This window comes from Dipodomys merriami, unplaced genomic scaffold (genome assembly GCF_024711535.1).
Source record: "Dipodomys merriami isolate MVZ:Mamm:240054 unplaced genomic scaffold, mDipMer1.0.p SCAF_4, whole genome shotgun sequence".
Taxonomy (NCBI): Eukaryota; Metazoa; Chordata; class Mammalia; order Rodentia; family Heteromyidae; genus Dipodomys; species Dipodomys merriami.
Window position 1 is genome coordinate 95177220 of NW_027205603.1, and position 17967 is coordinate 95195186.

Genomic DNA, 17967 nt, shown 5'->3' on the forward strand with positions numbered 1-17967 from the left:
TCACAGGGACTTTTCTGTGCCCGGGCTGGCTTTGAACCAGTTTGCAGATCAGTGAGTCTTACAAAAGGCCATTTTACTCCAATTGAAAGCAACAAGGTGGTCAACAAAGAAGTAGCTTTTAAGCATGCTCTTACCTGAAACTTATTAAGAGTCAAAGTTACATCTGACAACTTGTAAGAATCCTCTGTGCTTTGCTCTGGTCTTTGCTGGAAACTTAAAAAACAACCTATAAGAGCAAACTAGAATAGCAATTATTTTGGTAATCCTAATTTTTTTCTTTGTGCACATTGAGGCCAATGTTAAGAACAATTTTACATTTAAACTTTATATCCAAAAATCCATTCCTAATTTTTTTAAACCTCTTATTAATCACCTTTAATATTTTATACTTTAGTTTTTATTTGCATATGAAAAGATCCCTTGAAATCTTGAGGCCAAGTGTCACTCATTGCCTCTTGGTTGCTTGTTTTAAAACAGATACACATTAAGATTTTTTAACTCAAATGACAATTTTTCCTTAATGCAAGAATTACAGTCACCTTTACTATATCACGAAGCTAGACTTAACACCTTTATAACTTTTAAAAACATCCTAATTGTAGAACATAATTGAAAGTAAGCCATATTATAGAAATAACTTTTTGCCCTCTTTTTAAGGCCTTCCTAATTTTAATGTTAACACATCCAAGGGGAAGTTTTTCCAGTACTAATCAGATCATCACACCACTCATTTTAACCATCATGTTTTCAGTGTCTATCTGCAGGGAAAAGAGACAGAACAATGATGGGCCACTTGGCCCCTCCTATGGAATGGCCACACACTCAATCTGACTCTTTAGGGTTAGATGAACTGCGTTTGTGCCAGTTTGCCTCACCATGCGTGGACTCCTCCCAGGGCCTGTCCCACTGCATGACCAGCTGAACTGCACTTCTGCTTGTTCACCCCTTACCCCTAAAGATAGGTCTTCTGTTGGTTTCTAAGTTTTTCCCCGTCTCTTCTCTTGGTTCTCAAATGAAATACAGTTTTAGATAGACAGAACAGGTAACATCTTTGACAGTGTTAAACTAACCTTTACATTTAAAATTTTAATATTTATCCCAAATTTTAGCCAAGGGAATTAGATCGCAAACAGCCAATGCATTTTTGTTAAGCCAGATAACTTGATTACAGTATAAACAGTCTTATGCATTTTAAAACATTAGTCTTTAAAATACCAGATTTTCTAATTTGCAAGTTAAAGAATCTTTAAAAAGCCATTTAAAACAATGTGAAGTTTTTTTTTGTTTGTTTTTTTTTTTAAATTTTGGTAATGTCCAAACCTCATAACCTTTTTTTTTCTTTTTTTTTTTCTTTTTTTTTTGGGGGGGGGGTCCGGTCGTGGGGCCACAGCACCACAGCACCACTTCCGGCTTTTTTTTTTTCTTTTGCTTATGTGGTGCTGAGGAATCGAACCCAGAGCCTCATGAATGCAAGGCAAGTGCTCTACCACTGAGCCACCTTCCCAGCCCCATCAAACCTCATAACCTTTTGAATTTTAAATTTAAACTCACCCAATTGTTACAGCATGCTGACAATTCTTATCTTTGAACACGTTCACAGACACACACAAAACACTTACACAGATCTTAAAGCGTGCAAAAATCAAAATCAGTTGTACATACACCTTTTAAAGTTTTTAAACAAAAATTTAAGACAGTATTCCTTTTAAACTAGGTACCTTTGTTGGGCTTCATTTTCCCAGAGCTTGCTTGTTAGCAAGGCAATTCACTAATTAGTCTTTTGGATCTCTGTGCTGTTCTCATTCAGCAAGCTGAATCCAGAGTCTGCTGAGTGAGCCTGTCACACTCACCCAAATCTTCCCTACCTCAGAAGACATAAAACGAACACACACACTAAACAAGACAAACAAGTGGCCACAAAGACAAAATCAGGTCTCAGTGAATGGGATGACATCTCACCACTTACCAGGGGACTAGAACCCCCTCTACCCGATCTCGAGGACAGCCCCACCCAGGGGTCCAGGGGACGTCTCCCACTGGCCCTGCTGGCAGTCTTATAGCGCGTCCGCCAAGACTCTCCGCCAGCCCCAAGACCACACCTGCAGGCTTTCACCATTCCTGAAATATGAAAGTTGTATCAAATGATCTAATTGTTTCTTATTCTCTTGGGGAGGGGCTGGTTGCCCCTCTGCCCGTTTTTTGTTTCCTCTGGAAGGAGGAGTTCCCTCTTTATGGAACTTAGATTTACATTCACTTTTTCAATGGTTCCCTTTTTCCTGTGGGAACCAAGGATTAGTTTGTTCTCCCACTCCTGCTGTGGAGGCTTTAGTGCCTCGTGCTTTTAGCATATGTTTTAAAATAGAGACAAACTATCCTTATTTTTAGAAGATGAACTCCCCATGATTTACTCGTTATCTTTCTCAGTCACAACTGAGGGGCCTGCAGCACCCCAACGAGCTTCTGACTACTATTCCAGGTGAAAAGAAAAGAAAGAGAGAGAGAGAGATGCTTACCTCCCAAGGTTCCTTGACTGAAGAAACTGCTTCGTGCCCCGCTCTGAGCCCCACGTTGGGCGCCACCTGCCGCGGACCGGGTTCTGTCGGGGCGACGGAGGACACCTAAGGGAGGAACCTGGAATAGGTGGGGAGATGGCAAACAGACAACTCACACACAAGAGGAGTGGATGCTGAGTGCTGAGTGCGATTTAATGCAGAGGATAGCAACCTTTTATAACAGAAGTCTCATGAGAAAGGGCAAAAGGTTACACAGTCTTGCTGCATGGCTTCTTTCTTGGGTGGTCACCAGCTGGGCACCTGATAGGCATTTGTCTTCGGCTTATCTCTAAGGAATACAATGGGTTTGGGTTTCGATGTTTGTCACCAATTAACCATTACCTATTTTTATAGAGGCCTTAACTTTCCCATAAGATCTTTCCTGTCTCTTCTTTAATAGTAAACTTTAAGGAGACCTAGCAATTCTCTTAGTAAATAGCAGGAAATTCTCTCTCCTAAATAATTATCTCAGCAATTGCCATACATTCTTTCTGTTTTAGCTGAGCCTATAGCTTCTTGTAAATCCCTTACAAATAATTCCTTCTGCTGAAGTGACTTTGTGAAACCCCCAATACTTTTATATTTACTTATAACTTGTCTCCTAGCCTCCATAAGAGGGGTTTCAGGTTAGCACTTAACTCTGGTGAGTTAGTCATATTTTTAAGACACTCATCAGATATTGGAGTCGTCAACACTCTTAAGAGAGAGCTTTGAATAAGGGAACATTGACAATGAGCAAGTACAAAAAGCAGTAGAAGCAGTAAAAGATTAACAGGCACTCTTATGAGGGAAGAAAGACAGAAACACATCTTTTCCCAGGGGTTTGCCAGCCTTTTTCCAGGAGTAGGCCTCTTAGAAGCCCTATTCTCCGAGGTAGACTTCGGTGAAGTCCCAAAACTTGGAGATAGGTTTCTGTAAAGCCCCATTCTCTGAGGTAGACTTTGGTGAAGTCCCAAAACTCAGAGATAGGTCTCTGAAGCCCCTATCATGGTCTGATAGATGGTTTCCCATGCTAAGCAGACTCTACTGGGGTCGGCGTGGCACATAAGACTCATATAATTAACCAGCAAAAAGCCAGAAATGGAGCTATGGCTCAAGTGGTAGAGCACTAGCCTTGAGCAAAAAGGCAAAAAGTTCCTGAGCCCTGAGTTTGAGCCACAAGACCAGCACAAAAAAATAATACCTCAGGTGTAATTGCCCCCCCACCCCCACCCCAGTATGCTTTCCCTGAGGGGTCTGTGGTCTCGGGGTCTTGGGGGAGGGGCACTCACCCCAGGCTTCACTTTCTCCAGCAGGACTGTCTTCCCCTAGGAAGCCTCTCAACCCTGAGGGCCAGGGGGTCACAGGGTGAGCAGCCCTGGGGAGTCTATCAAGTTTATCTCTGGTGTCTTTAGAGGAAACCACTGGTTCCCATTAGTGGAGCCTGTGCCCTAGGTCCAGAAGAGAGAGCGCAAAAGGGAACCCAATCTGATGAGCAGTCTTGCCATTGACTTGGCTGTCTTCTGCCCTTGTCCTTCTTAAGGCCCAGTAAACACCCCATCTCTGCTGGCTGCCAACCTCTCCGTGCTGTCCAAACACGTTTCAGGGCTCTGCCATGCTAAGTGAACCAGGGATGCCGGTCCAGAACTTTAAAGTCTTTGTGAGCTGGCATCTGATGCAAAATCTCCCTCCTGGCATTATTGCTGGATTTGACCTTAACATTTTAACCAGATTTTTGACAGTCAAATTAGAAGTGGAAAAAAAAAAATCAAAGCCAGCCATGCAAGAAAGTCTATAAGGCTCTCATCTCCAGTTATCTTAACAAAGCCTAAAGTAGAGCTATGGCTCAGTGGTAAAGTGCTAGCCTTGAGCATAAAAGAGCTCAGGGCTAAAGCTGGGCGCTGGTGGCTCACACCTGTAATCCTAGCTACTCAGGAGGCTGAGATCTGAGGATCACGGTTCAAAGCCAGCCCGGGCAGGAGAGACCGTGAGACTCCTATCTCCAATACACCACCAGAAAACCGGAAGTGGTGCTGTGGCTCAAGTGGTAGAGCGTTCACCTTGAGCTGAAGAGCTGAGGGACAGCGCCCAGGCCCAGAGTTCAAGCCCCACGACCGGCCCAAAAAAAAAAAAAAAAAAAAGAGCTCAGGGCTAGACACCGGTTGGTCACACCTGTCATCCTAGTTACTCAGGAGACTGAGATCTGAGGATCTCGGTTCAAAGCCAGCCCAGGTAGGAAAGTCTGTGAGACTCTTATCTCCCATAAACCACTTGAAAACCGGAAGTGGCTCTATAGCTCTAGAGGTAGAGCGCTTGCCTTGAGCTGAAGAAGAGGTAAAGCACTCGCCTTGAGCTGAAGAGCTGAGGGACAGTGCCCAGGCCCAGAGTTCAGGCCCCACAACTGACAAAAACAAAAACAAAAAAATAGTTCTATGGAATGAATGACTTAGTTGGAGAAGTGGATTTCTGCCCTGATTTATCAGGAATATTACTTGTACATCTTTTTTTTTTTTTTGGTCGGTCATGGGACTTGAACTCTGGGCCTGGGTGCTCTTCAGCTCTTCAGCTCAAGGCAAGTGCTCTACCACTTGAGCCACAGCGCCACTTCTGGTTTTCGAGTGGTTTACTGGAGATAAGAGTCTCACAGACTTTTCTGCCCAGGCTGACTTTGAACTGTGATCCTCAGATCTCAGCCTCCTGAGTAGCTAGGATGACAGGCGTGAGCCAACGGCTCCTGGCTTACTTGTACATCTTTTGAAAGGGGGTGTGGGCATGATGGTACACACATGCAATCCTCGCTCTTGAGAGGCAAGAGGATCACAAGCTCAAGCATAGACTGCCCCAGACCATGCCTCAGAATAAAAAGGGTGGGGGCTGGGAAGGTGGCTCAGCGGCAGAGCGCTTGCCTTGCATTCACGAGGCCCTGGGTTCAATTCTTCAGCACCACATAAGCAGAAAAAGCCGGAAATAGTGCTGTGACTCAAGTGGTAGAGTGCTTGCCTTGAGCTGAAGAGCTGAGGGACAGCGCCCAGGCCCAGAGTTCAGGCCCCACGATAGACAGGAAAAAAAAAATAAAAAGGATGGGGCTCGCAGAGTGGCACACATCTGTGATCCCAGGTACTTAGCGAGGCTAGGCAGGAGGCTCACTTGAGACTAGGGTTTAAGACAAATCAGTTAATATTGTGAGACCACATCTCAAACAAATACTAAAAAGTTTAATACAAACATAAAATATTATAATGCCCGGGGCTGGGAAGGTGGCTCAGTGGTAGAGTGCTTGTCTTGCATGTATGAGGCCCTGAGTTGGATTCTTCGACACCACATAAGCAGAAAAAGCCAGAAGTTGCGCTGTGGCTCAAGTGGTAGAGCACTAGCCTTGAGCTGAAGAGCTGAGGGACAGCGCCCAGGCCTAGAGTTCAGACCCCACAACCGCCAAAAAAAAAAAAAAAGATAGATAGATAGATAGATAGATAGATAGATAGATAGATAGATAGATTATAATGCCCTAAACCCAACTTGAACATGAGTACAGGCCATCCTGAATGAGAACTCTCCCACAACTGGCCAGTCGTGAGTGGTCCATACTGTGATTGGCAGGGTATAAGCAAGGGCAAACTGTAGGAACAGACCTTCCACAGAAAGACTGCCCTCTAGCCACATTTACCTCCGGAGGCCTCAGATGGAGCATGAGAGGTGTGGGCCATACCCTAGGGCACCCAGGCTGGCCTGAGCCTCACACCTCCTGGCCACAAAACAGCTTCACTAGCAGAAGGAAAAAGAGAAATTGTGCTGGAACTGGCCCAGGAACTCAGAGCCTGGTGTTATCCCTTAGCTTTTTCACTCAAGGCTGGCACTCTACCACTTAAACCACTGCTTTTTACTGGTTAGAGATAAGAGTCACAGACTTTCCTTCTTGGGCTTGCTTTGAATCATGATCTTCAGATCTTAGCCTCACTAGCTAGGATTACAAGCGTGAGCCATCAGTGGCTAGAAGGGTTAATAAATTTTTACCTCAAAATGGATTTGGTGTTTTCCGACCCTCTTGGAATTCATGAAAGGGAAGCATGGATCAAAGCTGTTCCGAGCTCCTAGAAGTGCACTTCTCTGCATCTGAATGGTCCAGGGAAAGTGGAAATGGGAGATGTGGAATGATAACTGCCCTTCACAAAACATCTGGTTAGATTAGTTACTGAGTTAGTTGGGGGGAAAGCAAATGCACAAATCATTACTGAACATAAATACTAACTGTTATTGTTTGGCACTCAACAACCCAGGCCAAGTTAGAAGAACAATAAAGAGTTAGATTGGCTGCTGATGTGTGGTTAAACATTCCTGTGAGTTTTTTGTTTTGTCGCAGCACGGGCATTTGAACTCAGGGCTTTGTGCATATTAGGCTGTCACCATGCTTCCAGCCCTGCTTTTTGCTCAATACTTAGCAAACTTCTCCCCAACCTGGACTTGAATGGAGATCCTCCAGATTTCAGCCTAAGTAGTTAAGATTGCAGGTGTGATTACAGAGGCTCAGCCATTCCTGGTTGCTTGCTAAGTGACAGGAGAGAGGCAGGAGGAGTTGTAGGCATGAGCCTGGTAGAGCCTGGGGAGGACAGTCTAGAAGGGAGCCCTGGGGCAATTCACAGCATTATTGTCAGCTGTGTCCCTGAGGGGCCCTGAAGGACAGCAAGGCATCGTGGTTGTGGGGTCCACGGGCCTTGAGTTCATTTCTTCCCACACATGCTTCCTGAGCACCTTTGCTCAGCAGTTGAGTAAGTAGGATGAAGCCTTCCCAGCCAGACAGCAGGGTTTCTCTTCCTAGGCAGGAGGGCCACAGAGCCTGTCACAACAGTGCCAGGGTAGCCTCTCTGGGAGGAACTGGCTGTGCTTGGAGGGAAGGGGTCATGGTCAGTGTGGTGCTGGGAACTGTGGCTCCCTGTGGCTGCTGGGCAGAGTTCTGGGGCTGGAACTCAGAGGCCGGGTGCTCTGAGTAGGTGCAGGGTTAAGTGGCACTTCCTTCTCTAACCCCCAGAAAGTCTGAGGGACATGATTACAGCCTGAGGTGGGACATACATAGGTAGCCACACCTGGCTGGGAAGATTACAGGTCCAGAGACCAGGTTATTGCCATAGGGGAGAAAAGAGCCTGCTGAGGTGGCTTGCCCTGGGGGGAAGGGCACTGGGATCTCAGGATGAGGTCTGGGAAGGCCTGGAGCCCCCCAATCCCCCCACCAGTCTTCCCACTGCCAGGCCTTGTGCAAACACCCTCCTGGGACAGCATGCATCCCTGCACCCAACTCGGGCCCTTTCCAAATCACCCTGTACACGTGGGGCTTCTGGGTGGCACTGGTGAGTCCTCTGGACTTGGTGTTCTCCACTCTTTCATAAGTTGAGCCTGCTTTCCCCAGGGTCCAGGCCAGACTCCACTTCTGAGGCTTCCCTGTGTGACATGTGTGCCGTACACCCGCCGGGACCTCCCCAGTGCCTGCTTCCCTCCCTCATCTGCCCAGTCATCACAGGAGCTCCTCTGTTCTCTCTCCATCTCCATATGCACCACCTGCTGCTCTTCCTCCTTCGCCTGTAGCAGTGACCAGTTCCTGCCCTGCTGCTGTCAGGCATCGCTGCCTCTCTAGTGTCTGTTCAGCAGCTGCAGCAGTCCTCAGTGACACTGCAGTGGGCTGACTGTGCTGGTTGCCCAGTCACAGACGCTTTAGGAGTTGCCCATTGAGCCCCAGTAAATGTGTGACTCCAAGGCTTGTGTTGCCAACTCCTGTCTCTTAACGTTTTTCTCATCCCAGGGGTAAAGCCATTGTGCCCAATCAGCATTCTCCATTCTCTGCTCTTCTCTCCTCCCAGCTCCAGCACTGGGGTTCCATACTTGGGACTCCTCTCCGAGTCCTGGGGCTTGAACTCAGGGCCTGGGCACTGTCTGTGAGCATCTTTTTGCTCAAGGGTAGCACTCTACCACTTGAGCCACAGCACCACTTCGGGCTTTTTCTGTTTATGTGGTGCTGAGGGCCTCATGCATGCTAGTCAAGCACTCTACCACTAAGCCACATTCCCAGCTCTTCTTTTTTTACTTTAAGTAGTTTGGAGTACTGGATTTGAACTTATTAGGCACGCACTTTTTCACTGAGCCACACTTCCAGCCCTGGATCCACATCTTTATTTCTCTTGGGTATATACCTACATATGAATTACTTGACCGAATAGTAAATCGTGTTTAACCTAGGGAAGAAGGGCCGAACCATTTTCCAAAGCAGTTACATCATTTTACATACCCACTAGCAATGTCCAAGGGTTCTACTTTCTCCACATCCTCCTCAAAACTTGATACTGTGCATCTTATTTATTACAGACAGCACAGAGGGCGTCAAGTGATAGCCCATGGTGGCTGTGATTTACATCTCCCTGCTGTCTGACGGCAAACATCCCCTCCTGTGCTTTTGTTACTTTGTGCATATCTTGTGCCTTTTCGGAACCTGGAGATCATACTGGAGAGTACTGTAGCATCTTAGTGATACTAACTTGAACCATTTGTAAGCGAACTGATTTTTCCTTTTTTTTCTTTTTTAGAGTGTATGTGTGTGTTGTGCATGTGTGTGCGTGTGCGTGTGCGCGCGCCTGTGCGTGCGTGTGCGTGCGTGGGTGCTGCTCAAGGCTGGCACTCTACACTCGAGCCCCAGCTCCACTTCCAGCTGTTCGGTTGCCCCGTGGAAGTAAGGCTCAGGTCGGCCTTTCCCGCCCAGGCTGGCGTGGACAGCCGTCCTGGGCCTCAGCCTTGGGAGCCGGCCTGCGGCGCGCGCCGCCCTGCCGGCCTCTTCTCCTCCTGCCCCTGGGAAGGCGGCGGCCGCGGCTCACCCTCGCCGCGGCACCCGCGCGCCCACCCCGCGTCTCGCTCGCGCCCGCCCCAACCCCGGGTCACGTTTCCGGCGGCAGTCTGCGCCGACCGCATTCAGCTCTTCCGAACGCACATCTCGGAACACGCCCGGAACGGGCGACGCGAGGAGCGGCGGCGGCGGGGTGCGGGAGGCGCGGTGAGCAGCCCCGCCCGAGCGCCCGTCTCCAAGGCAACGGGGAAGCGCGGGGCGGAGCCTGGCGCGAGGCCCCGCCCCCGCCCGGCTCTCGCGCGGTTTGAGCTCGCGTGGCGCCGCAGGGGCCGACGGGAGCGGCGGCCGCGCTGAGGAGGGCCGACATGGCGGCGGCGGCGGCTGCTTCTTCGCTTCGCGGGGCGGTGCTGGGGCCGCGGGGCGCGGGGCTCCCGGGCGCGTGTGCCCGGGGGCTGCTGGGCGGCGGGCGGCCCGGGCAGCTTCCGCTGAGGACGTCTCAGGTGAGCGCGGGCGCGGGCCGGCCGCCGCGCGCCCCTCCGCCCGTGAAGGTCACGGCGGGGAGGCCCGGGGCGCGCGCCGACGGCGGGGGGCGGCGGCCGCCGCGCGGAACCCGGGTCCCGGCGCGGCCCCGAGGCCGGCCGGGCGCCCGCGGCCCGGAGTGCGTTGCGGCCGGGCGCGGGGCCGGCGGGTCCCTCGGAGGGCGCGCCGCCCGCCGCCGCCGCCCAGCCGGGCCCGCGTCCCGGGGTGACCCCGGCCCGACCTCGGCCAGCCGCCGGTGACCTTGGTTACCTCGGCCGATCGCGGGCTTCGGAGCCGAGAGCGCCTCGTGCCCGCTCCCCGGGGCCGGATTCGGGGACCCGCCGCGGCCGGGCGGGCGGGCGGGCGGGCGCCCCTGGCGCCCCGCGGGCGGTGGGCCGTGGCCCGTGCCGGGTGAGTGGCGCTCTGGCCGGCGCTGAGCGGAGCTCTTGCAGGCAGTGTCCTTGTGCTCGAAGTCCGGCCCTTCCCGGGGCCGGAAGGTGACGCTGTCGGCGCTGGGCGTGCTGGCGGCCGGCGGTGCGGGCCTGGCTGTGGCCCTGCATTCTGCTGTCAGCGCTAGTGACCTGGAGCTGCACCCCCCCAGCTATCCGTGGTCGCACCGTGGCCTCCTCTCCTCCCTGGACCACACCAGGTGTGCAGCTCGCTGGCTCGGGGGAGTTCGGGGTGGATCGGGTGGGGTGGCATCTTCGACGCCCCTAATCCTTTCTCTCTCTCTCCAGCATCCGTAGGGGTTTCCAGGTATATAAGCAAGTGTGCTCTTCCTGCCACAGCATGGATTATGTGGCTTACCGCCACCTGGTGGGCGTGTGCTACACGGAGGATGAAGCGAAGGCCCTGGCTGAGGAGGTGTGGGGGTCAGGAGATAAGGCCGGCAGGGCTTGGGGCGTCTGCTACAATGGGACTGCAGGATCCTGACCCTGCTCTCCGTGGTAGGTGGAGGTCCAAGATGGCCCCAATGAAAATGGGGAGATGTTCATGAGGCCAGGAAAACTGTCTGACTACTTGCCAAAACCGTATCCCAACCCGGAGGCTGCCCGAGCCGCCAACAATGGAGCCTTGCCCCCTGACCTCAGCTACATCGTGAGAGCTAGGTACACGGCCTGTCCACAGGGTGGGGCTGGAGAGAAGGAGGGGAGAGGTAGGGCTGCCTGTGCCAGAGGCTGAGGAGTCATGGATCTGGTTCCAGGCACGGTGGTGAGGACTACGTGTTCTCCTTGCTCACCGGCTACTGTGAGCCACCCGCTGGGGTGTCACTACGAGAAGGTCTCTACTTCAACCCCTACTTCCCCGGCCAGGCCATTGCCATGGCCCCTCCCATCTATAACGAAGTCTTGGAGTTTGATGATGGTGAGTTTTTCAGGAAGCCCTTTCCCATCCCCAAGGATGCTATCTCCCTGTGTTCCTGGTCCTGCCTGTGCTGCCCACTTCTCGTTTAGGCCTAGCTGAGCAAGCTCTGGAGTCCTGGCACTCTGAAGCCTTGGGTAGGGCCGGTCTGCCTCCGTGGGACAGGTAGCTCTCACCGCTGTCCTTGTCCCAGGCACCCCCGCTACCATGTCCCAGGTTGCCAAGGATGTGGCTACCTTCCTGCGCTGGGCATCTGAGCCAGAGCACGACCATAGAAAACGCATGGGCCTCAAGGTGAAGGGTTGTGGAAGGGTCACAGTTGGCACCTGAGGGGCTGGGTGGGTCCTTCCTGCCTCCCTCTTCTGATCCTGCTTTGTCCTTAGATGTTGATGATGGTGGGCTTGCTGCTGCCCTTGACATATGCCATGAAGCGGCATAAGTGGTCAGTCCTGAAGAGTCGGAAGTTGGCATACCGGCCACCCAAGTGAGCCTCTCCAAGGCTGGCTTCCGTCTTGCCTGAGCAGACCCTCGAGCCCAGGAACCATCCTAAGGCATGTTCAGGCCTCAGCGGCACCATGTGGCCCAGCCCATCTTTATTTGGGACAGGAGGGGGAAGGAGACCAGGCTCTCACTCCAGATCTTCCTTCAGCCCTCATCATGGAAATAAATTAAGTTTCTCAACATTCACCTTTGCACTGTTCTGTGGTAGGACTGCATGCTTTCAGGGGACTCTGGGACTAAGACCTGTACCCCGTGTGTCTAACTGTGCCCTGTCCAATATCTGAGTCCAAACAGTGGTGAGTATGAGATGAAAACCAGAAAACTGAGCCAGGCGCTGGCGGCTCACTTCTGTAATCCTAGCTACCCAAGAAGCTGAGATCTCAGGATTGTGGTTCCAAGCCAGCCCAGGCAGGAAAGTCCATGAAACTCTCTTATCTCTACCCAAAATAGCTGGAAATGGAGCTGTAATTCCAGTGGTAGAGCCCTAGGCTTGAACAAAAGCAGCTCAGGTACAGTGCCCAGGTCCTGAATTCAAGCCCCAGGACTGACACAAACACAGGAAACAAACCTGGCTGTTAGGCTGCAGTGCTCAGCAGGGTGGGTGTGACCTGGCACAGAGGTATAAAGGTCATGGCTCAGTCGTCCATGATCCAGGGACTGCTTGGATAAACAAAGTGTCAGATTATTGGACCAATCTGCCTCCATACTGAGGCCTGTATCTCAGCAAGGGGAATACTGCAGATGGCTTAGCAGAGCTGAGTGGTATCTGGAAAGGGGGCTGGGTCAGACAGACACACCTTGGTATATTTCCCCAGCTTTGACCGGATAGCTGGAGGGTCACGTGAGTGTATGTGGTGTTGGGGCCTACTGTATGGAGTGACACATAGTGGTGCAGATACGGGGACCAGGCTTGACACAGTGCCTGAGAAGACAGCAGAAGATGGTGTGGAGGCACGGCAGCAGTGGTCTGGTGTCGGGCTCATGACTTTATCTTTTTGCCAGTCTTGGGCCTGGGCGCTGTCCTTCAGCTCTTCAGCTCAAGGCTAGTGCCCTACCACTTGAGCCACAGCGCCACTTCTGGCTGCTTCTGCTTATGTGCTGCTGAGGATTTGAACCCAGGGCCTCATGTATACAGGGCAAGCACTCCACCGCTGAGCCACCTTCCCAGCCCCATGGTTCACAACTCTCTTTTGGGGTGGGGGGGTCCGGTCGTGGGGCCTGACCTCTGGGCCTGGGCGCTGTCCCTCAGCTCTTCAGCTCAAGGCTAGCGCTCTACCACTTGAGCCACAGTGCCACTTCTGGCTTTTTTCTTTTTGCTTATGTGGTGCTGAGAATTGAACCCAGGGCCTCAGGCATGCAAGGCAAGCGCTCCACCGCTGAGCCACCTTCCCAGCCCCGGTTCACAACTCGAATTCTGAACTTCCCTTGGCCCTGTGAGGGGAAGGGAAGCACCTACTCCCACTATTGATGTCATCCTGATGAGAGTGCTGGTGACCAGGCTGGGGAGGGCAGCAGAAGCCAAGGACAGTGACTGACTGGAGCTGACAGCTAGGCTGTGTGGACCTCCTTCGGTGGGGTCCTGGGGCTTGAACTCAGGGCCTGCCTACTGTCCCTGAGGCTTTTGCTCAAGGCCAGTGCTCTACCACTTGAGTTATAGCTCAAGTTTACTGGAGAGTTTACTGGAGATAAGTCTCGGATTTTCCTGCCTGGGCTGGCTTTGAACCACAATCCTCAGACCTCAGCCTCCTGAGTAGGGATTGCAGGTGTGAGCCACCAGTGCCTGCCTGAGTCCACTCTAGTAAGTACCTAAGCCGGTGGGGGGGGGGGGGGGGGGAATCCATCTGCTGACGAAGACCTTGTCTCATTCCCAAGCCCTGGCAGCTGAGGCCCTGCATAGAGACACAGAGAAGGGGACACCAGGCTGGCTTTTAAGTGTTTAATGACTGGCTGTTACAGCCTACACCCCGTCCCTGGTGGCTCTGTCCTCAGCAAGCAGTTGGTAGAGATCCCTTAGTTTCAGGAGGTAGTCCTGGGACTTGGGCCTTTGAAAGGTTTCTGTTCTCATAACCTGGGGGTCAGGGAGACAGGTCATTCATGCTGGTCTGTCCTGTTCCCCCACCCATGCTGCCTCTCATACCTGTGGCTCATTGGTGGGGTCTGCAGGGAGGGCGTCCTAAGCACCCGGCTTCTGGGTGCTGCACATCTCACAGCCAGGACGGCTTGGGGCATTGATGAATGTGCAAGAAGGACATGGCCAGCCAGGCTAGAGGAACAGGGGAGATGTTGCTTCCCTGCTCCCACAGCTGCCTAGGCCTTCCCCTCCCCCGCAGCTCTGGTCCCCTACCCACCTGAAGGGGACTGGGGAGGCTGGGACTCACTGGCTTGGGGGCAGAGGGCAGCCCTGCTGGCTGGGGAAACAAGCATCTTGGTTCTTCGTCCATCTTCTGAGAGTGTTGAGTACCGCCTCCTATGGCAGAGGAGGCGGCTCAGGGCTGTCTCAGGTTGCACCCCACTCACCTCCTGCTCCCTATCAAGAACTGACCTGGGGCTTCTCGGGGGACTGAGAGCAAGTAGAGATAGGCAGGGTCTCCATCCTGCCGGACCCCATAGGAAGCAAGGCTACGCTCAGGCATACAGAGACACTGCCCAATGATCCAGCGCTGCACAGCTGGTGGGAAACCAAATTCCGAGAACACCTGCGGCCAAAGGACCAGGCTAGACAGTGGCACTGGACTCCCTCCTCCCCATGCGGGCTCTGAAGTCCATGCTTACCTGCTCCTGAAGAGCTGCGATGGTGCAGTGGGGGTGGATCTCCAGTGAAATGTGGGCGGGAGAGGCAGAGGACGCAGCAGATGTGGCATCCTCAACCGTTACTTGCAGCCTGGGTGAGAGTGTAGGTCAGGGTTGCACAGGCAGCCGGAGGGTGGGGTGAGGAGGGCCAGGCCTCACCTGATGGGACCGGGTGGGAAGCAGGTTTCCAGGAGCTGGATACTGAGAGCCACCTGACGCTGGGCCAGGATCGCTGCCACCTGGGCTGCCCCTTTCTGGTCCCCACCTGCAACAGCTTGGGCCAAGCGCTTGGCCAGCTCTTCTACAGGGGGAGGGGAGGGAAGTGTCACAGCCAGACAGCAGCCACTCTAACCCGCGCCCCCCAGCTGCCTTCCCCTACCTTTTTCAGCCAATTCTCCAGAGCTCTGGGGAAGGTCCACCTTGAGGAGTTGGGACACTGTGGGTGTTGGGCACTTCTCTGCACCCAGGGCTAGGGCTGGACTGCCACTGCCTAAGAAGGAAGATGTGGAGTTGGCTGCCAGCCTCCACCCAGACCTCTCCCAGGCCTCACTCCTCATTTGTCTGCAGGCTGTATTTCCAGGCGAAGGCTTCCCCTCCCAGCTTGGCCTTCAGAGCTCCTGCCTGACTTCTTTGGTGCAGAAGCTACAATTTTTGGCAAAGTGAACCTGGAGTCGTCCTAAACCTTTCTGGTGCCTGGCCCTACCTGTGCCCCATCTCCACAAAGCAGATCCAGTAATAGGTCTGCAGTGGGTGACCTCTCCCTTGGTGTCCTGAAGGATCCCTGTTCTCCTGGTCCCCCTTCTGCAGAGAATACATTTGTAGTGCCTGTCCTGGACCTCTGGACCACTTCCTCTACCCCACACTCGAGCCCAGCAGTGCAACAAGGGGTCTCCAACCAGTGCTGACGCAGCTCCTGCAGCACCCTCAACAGTCTCCCCACTATAAGTAGAACCCTCTAAACACTGGTGCTGTACCTGTGCCCTAAAGATTGCTGCACAGATCTCTCAGGGCTGTGTATGTACACTGGTTCTGGGGTTTGAACTCAGGGCCTGGACACTGTCCCTTAGCTGAATTCATTCAGGCTAGCACTCTGCCTGCCACTTGAACACAGCTTGCTTCCAGCATTTTGGTGGTTTTGTCCAGTTGGACATAAGACTCTCACAGACTTTCCTGTCCAGGCTGGCTTTGAACTACGATCCTCAGCTCTCGGCCACCTGAGTAGCTAGGATTATAGGAGTAAGCACCTGCTTGCTTCTTACCCAAGGTGTTCCTTTGCCACCCTACTATTTTAAGTAGCATTCCTCTCTGCTAACATTCTTTCTGTTTTTTTGTTTTTTTGGGTCCGGTCGTGGGGCCTGAATTCTTGGGCCTGGGCGCTGTCCCTCAGCTCTTCAGCTCAAGGCTAGCACTCTATCACTTCAGCCACAGCGCCACTTCCGGCTTTTTTCTTTTTTCTTATGTGGTGTTGAGAAATTGAACCTAGGGCCTCATGCATGCAAGGCACATGCTCTACCATTGAGCCACCTTCCCAGCCCCCCTGCTAATATTCGTAGATCTCATTTTCACCATTTAACTGAAACTTATAGAAATATAAGCTCCAAGAGGATGGAAATTTGAGATTCTGTCCATGTTAAAGTGCTCAGTACAGAGCAGTGGCCAAGTACAAATGTTTTGTGGATAAATTACTGAAATAAGCCTCCTTTTACGACACTGAGCTTCCTGGGGCTAGCTTTCCTACCCTCCTCCTGGAGCACTGTCTTTATTTATGCCAGGCCCTCTCTATACTTCTGGTTTATCTCTCCAGAGTCCCTAGCACCTCATGCCCCCCACTAATGGGACCTATGTAGGACCCCTGCACTACCTGGTACTCTCCTCCTCAATCATGACCACTGACTCATGTAGATAGTAGCCTCTTCCTTGGTGCCCTGAAACTCTCCTGAGAACCTCTGGAAGCATCCTTTTAGTCATACCTGCACCACCTCATTATGACTGCAGAGATTCCTGTCTTAAAGTAGCGCAGACCTGAGCCTGCCCTGAACACCCTCTTCTGAACGCATTCATCTTCTCACCCTGGGCCTGCTTGCTCTTCCTTTTCATCATTGTCTGATATTCCAGGCGCTAGCTCCTCAACCTCTAATCTGTCCACTTTCACCCTCCTGGAAGCCTTCCCAGATGCCCAGCTTGTCCCATCTCTGTCTCCAGCCACGGTTACTCCAGATGAGACCTCCTTCCAGGGCACTACCATTCTGTCCCTCCGCGGTGGCACCTTGCACCAGGGCTGCCCACCGCTGAGCTTCCTGAGGGCTGAGGAACTGCAGGCTGAGGGGTCCGGGTGCTCCTGGAGGCTGCAGTTCATGCTGGCTGGGGCCACGGACCGTGTAGGAGACAGACTCCAAGGGCCACTCCAAGCCGACCTAGAGCGCAGGAGTCCAAGGTCAGTGTTCTTCACTGTAAACAGTGAGATGGCTTTTTGGGGGTGGGGCTGTCTCAGACGTTTCGCTCAAGGCCAGCGCTCTACCGCTTGAGCCAAGCTCCACTTCCGGTTTTCTGGTGGTTCATTGCAGGTGAGAGTCTCACGGACTTTCCTGCCCGGGCTGGCTGTGAACCGCGACCCTCAGATCTCAGCCTCCTGAGTAGCTGGGATGACAGGCGTGAGCCACGGCGCCCGGCTCCGATTCCCTAAGCTTTCACGCTACCATCTTGCCAAGTCCTCACAAAAACTGCCCCGCCGGTGCACGCGTGACAGGCCGGGTCGCCGCTGGCCCCGGCTCCGGCCCCGCCCTACTCACCCCGGCTCCCGACCCCAGCAGCTCCAGGCGGAAGCGCCCGGGCCGCTCCGGGTCCGCGCTCAGCTGCAGCCTCCGAAGCTGCGCCTCCACTGCGGGCCCGGCACCCAGCGGCCGCACCGCGGCGTGCGCAGCCCCGAGCACCGCCGCGGGGCCCGAGCCCGCGGGCGCCGCCGCCCCGCCCGCCGGCGGCGCCATCTCAGCTCCTGCGGGGTCCAGACTCCCGGACGGCTTCCGCGAGCCCGGGCGGCGCAGCACTTCCGCCGGCCAGAAAGCGGGGCCCCGAGCCCGGGTTCCGGGCGGGACGCGCGCAGCCGGCGCCCGACCCTCCCGCGGCGTCCGGGGACGGGCACTGCCCGGCCGCGCTGGGGCCACTCGGCTACGGCCGGAGCAAGCCTCGGCCCGGCGCGCGCGCCCCGGCTCTCCCCACCGGCCTTGGCTTTGGGAAAATCCGCGACCCTGGAGGCGGGGGCTCGAGGCGTTGGCCAATGAGCGTCAGGAGAGTGGGCGGGCTCGTACGCCCGGAGAATGACAGACACGCGTTCTAGCCAGCAGGAATGGGAGATGGGCCTGAGTGGCGGGGAGCGCGTCCAATGGCTGCTCTCTCTCTGGTTGTCTTGGTTGGAGCGGGCCATTCACAGGCGTGGGGCCGGGCCTG

At 53.7% G+C, this 17967-nt stretch overlaps 2 protein-coding genes across 3 annotated transcripts; one reads left to right on the forward strand and one right to left on the reverse strand.

Moving 5' to 3' along the window:
* The first annotated feature begins 9689 nt into the window (after window positions 1–9689).
* On the forward strand, window positions 9690–11915 carry LOC138806079 (cytochrome c1, heme protein, mitochondrial). Its single transcript, XM_069991610.1, has 7 exons — window positions 9690–9851; window positions 10323–10519; window positions 10608–10734; window positions 10822–10979; window positions 11075–11235; window positions 11426–11526; window positions 11616–11915. Exons 1-7 carry the CDS (start codon window positions 9717–9719, stop codon window positions 11718–11720), a joined length of 984 nt encoding a protein of 327 aa, XP_069847711.1. The 5' UTR covers window positions 9690–9716; the 3' UTR covers window positions 11721–11915.
* A 1740-nt stretch (window positions 11916–13655) lies between these two features.
* On the reverse strand, window positions 13656–17892 carry LOC138806081 (sharpin-like). Of its 2 annotated transcripts, none has more exons than XM_069991614.1 (9): window positions 17313–17892; window positions 16748–16937; window positions 14903–15013; window positions 14683–14824; window positions 14506–14614; window positions 14276–14429; window positions 14112–14200; window positions 13871–13996; window positions 13656–13801 (listed from the first exon to the last, which is right to left on the reverse strand). In XM_069991614.1, exons 1-8 carry the CDS (start codon window positions 17505–17507, stop codon window positions 13907–13909), a joined length of 1080 nt encoding a protein of 359 aa, XP_069847715.1. In that variant the 5' UTR covers window positions 17508–17892; the 3' UTR covers window positions 13656–13801; window positions 13871–13906. The 2 variants fall into 2 exon arrangements, with proteins under 2 accessions (XP_069847715.1, XP_069847714.1); XM_069991613.1 differs by having other exon boundaries at window positions 14082–14200.
* Window positions 17893–17967: the final 75 nt, after the last annotated feature.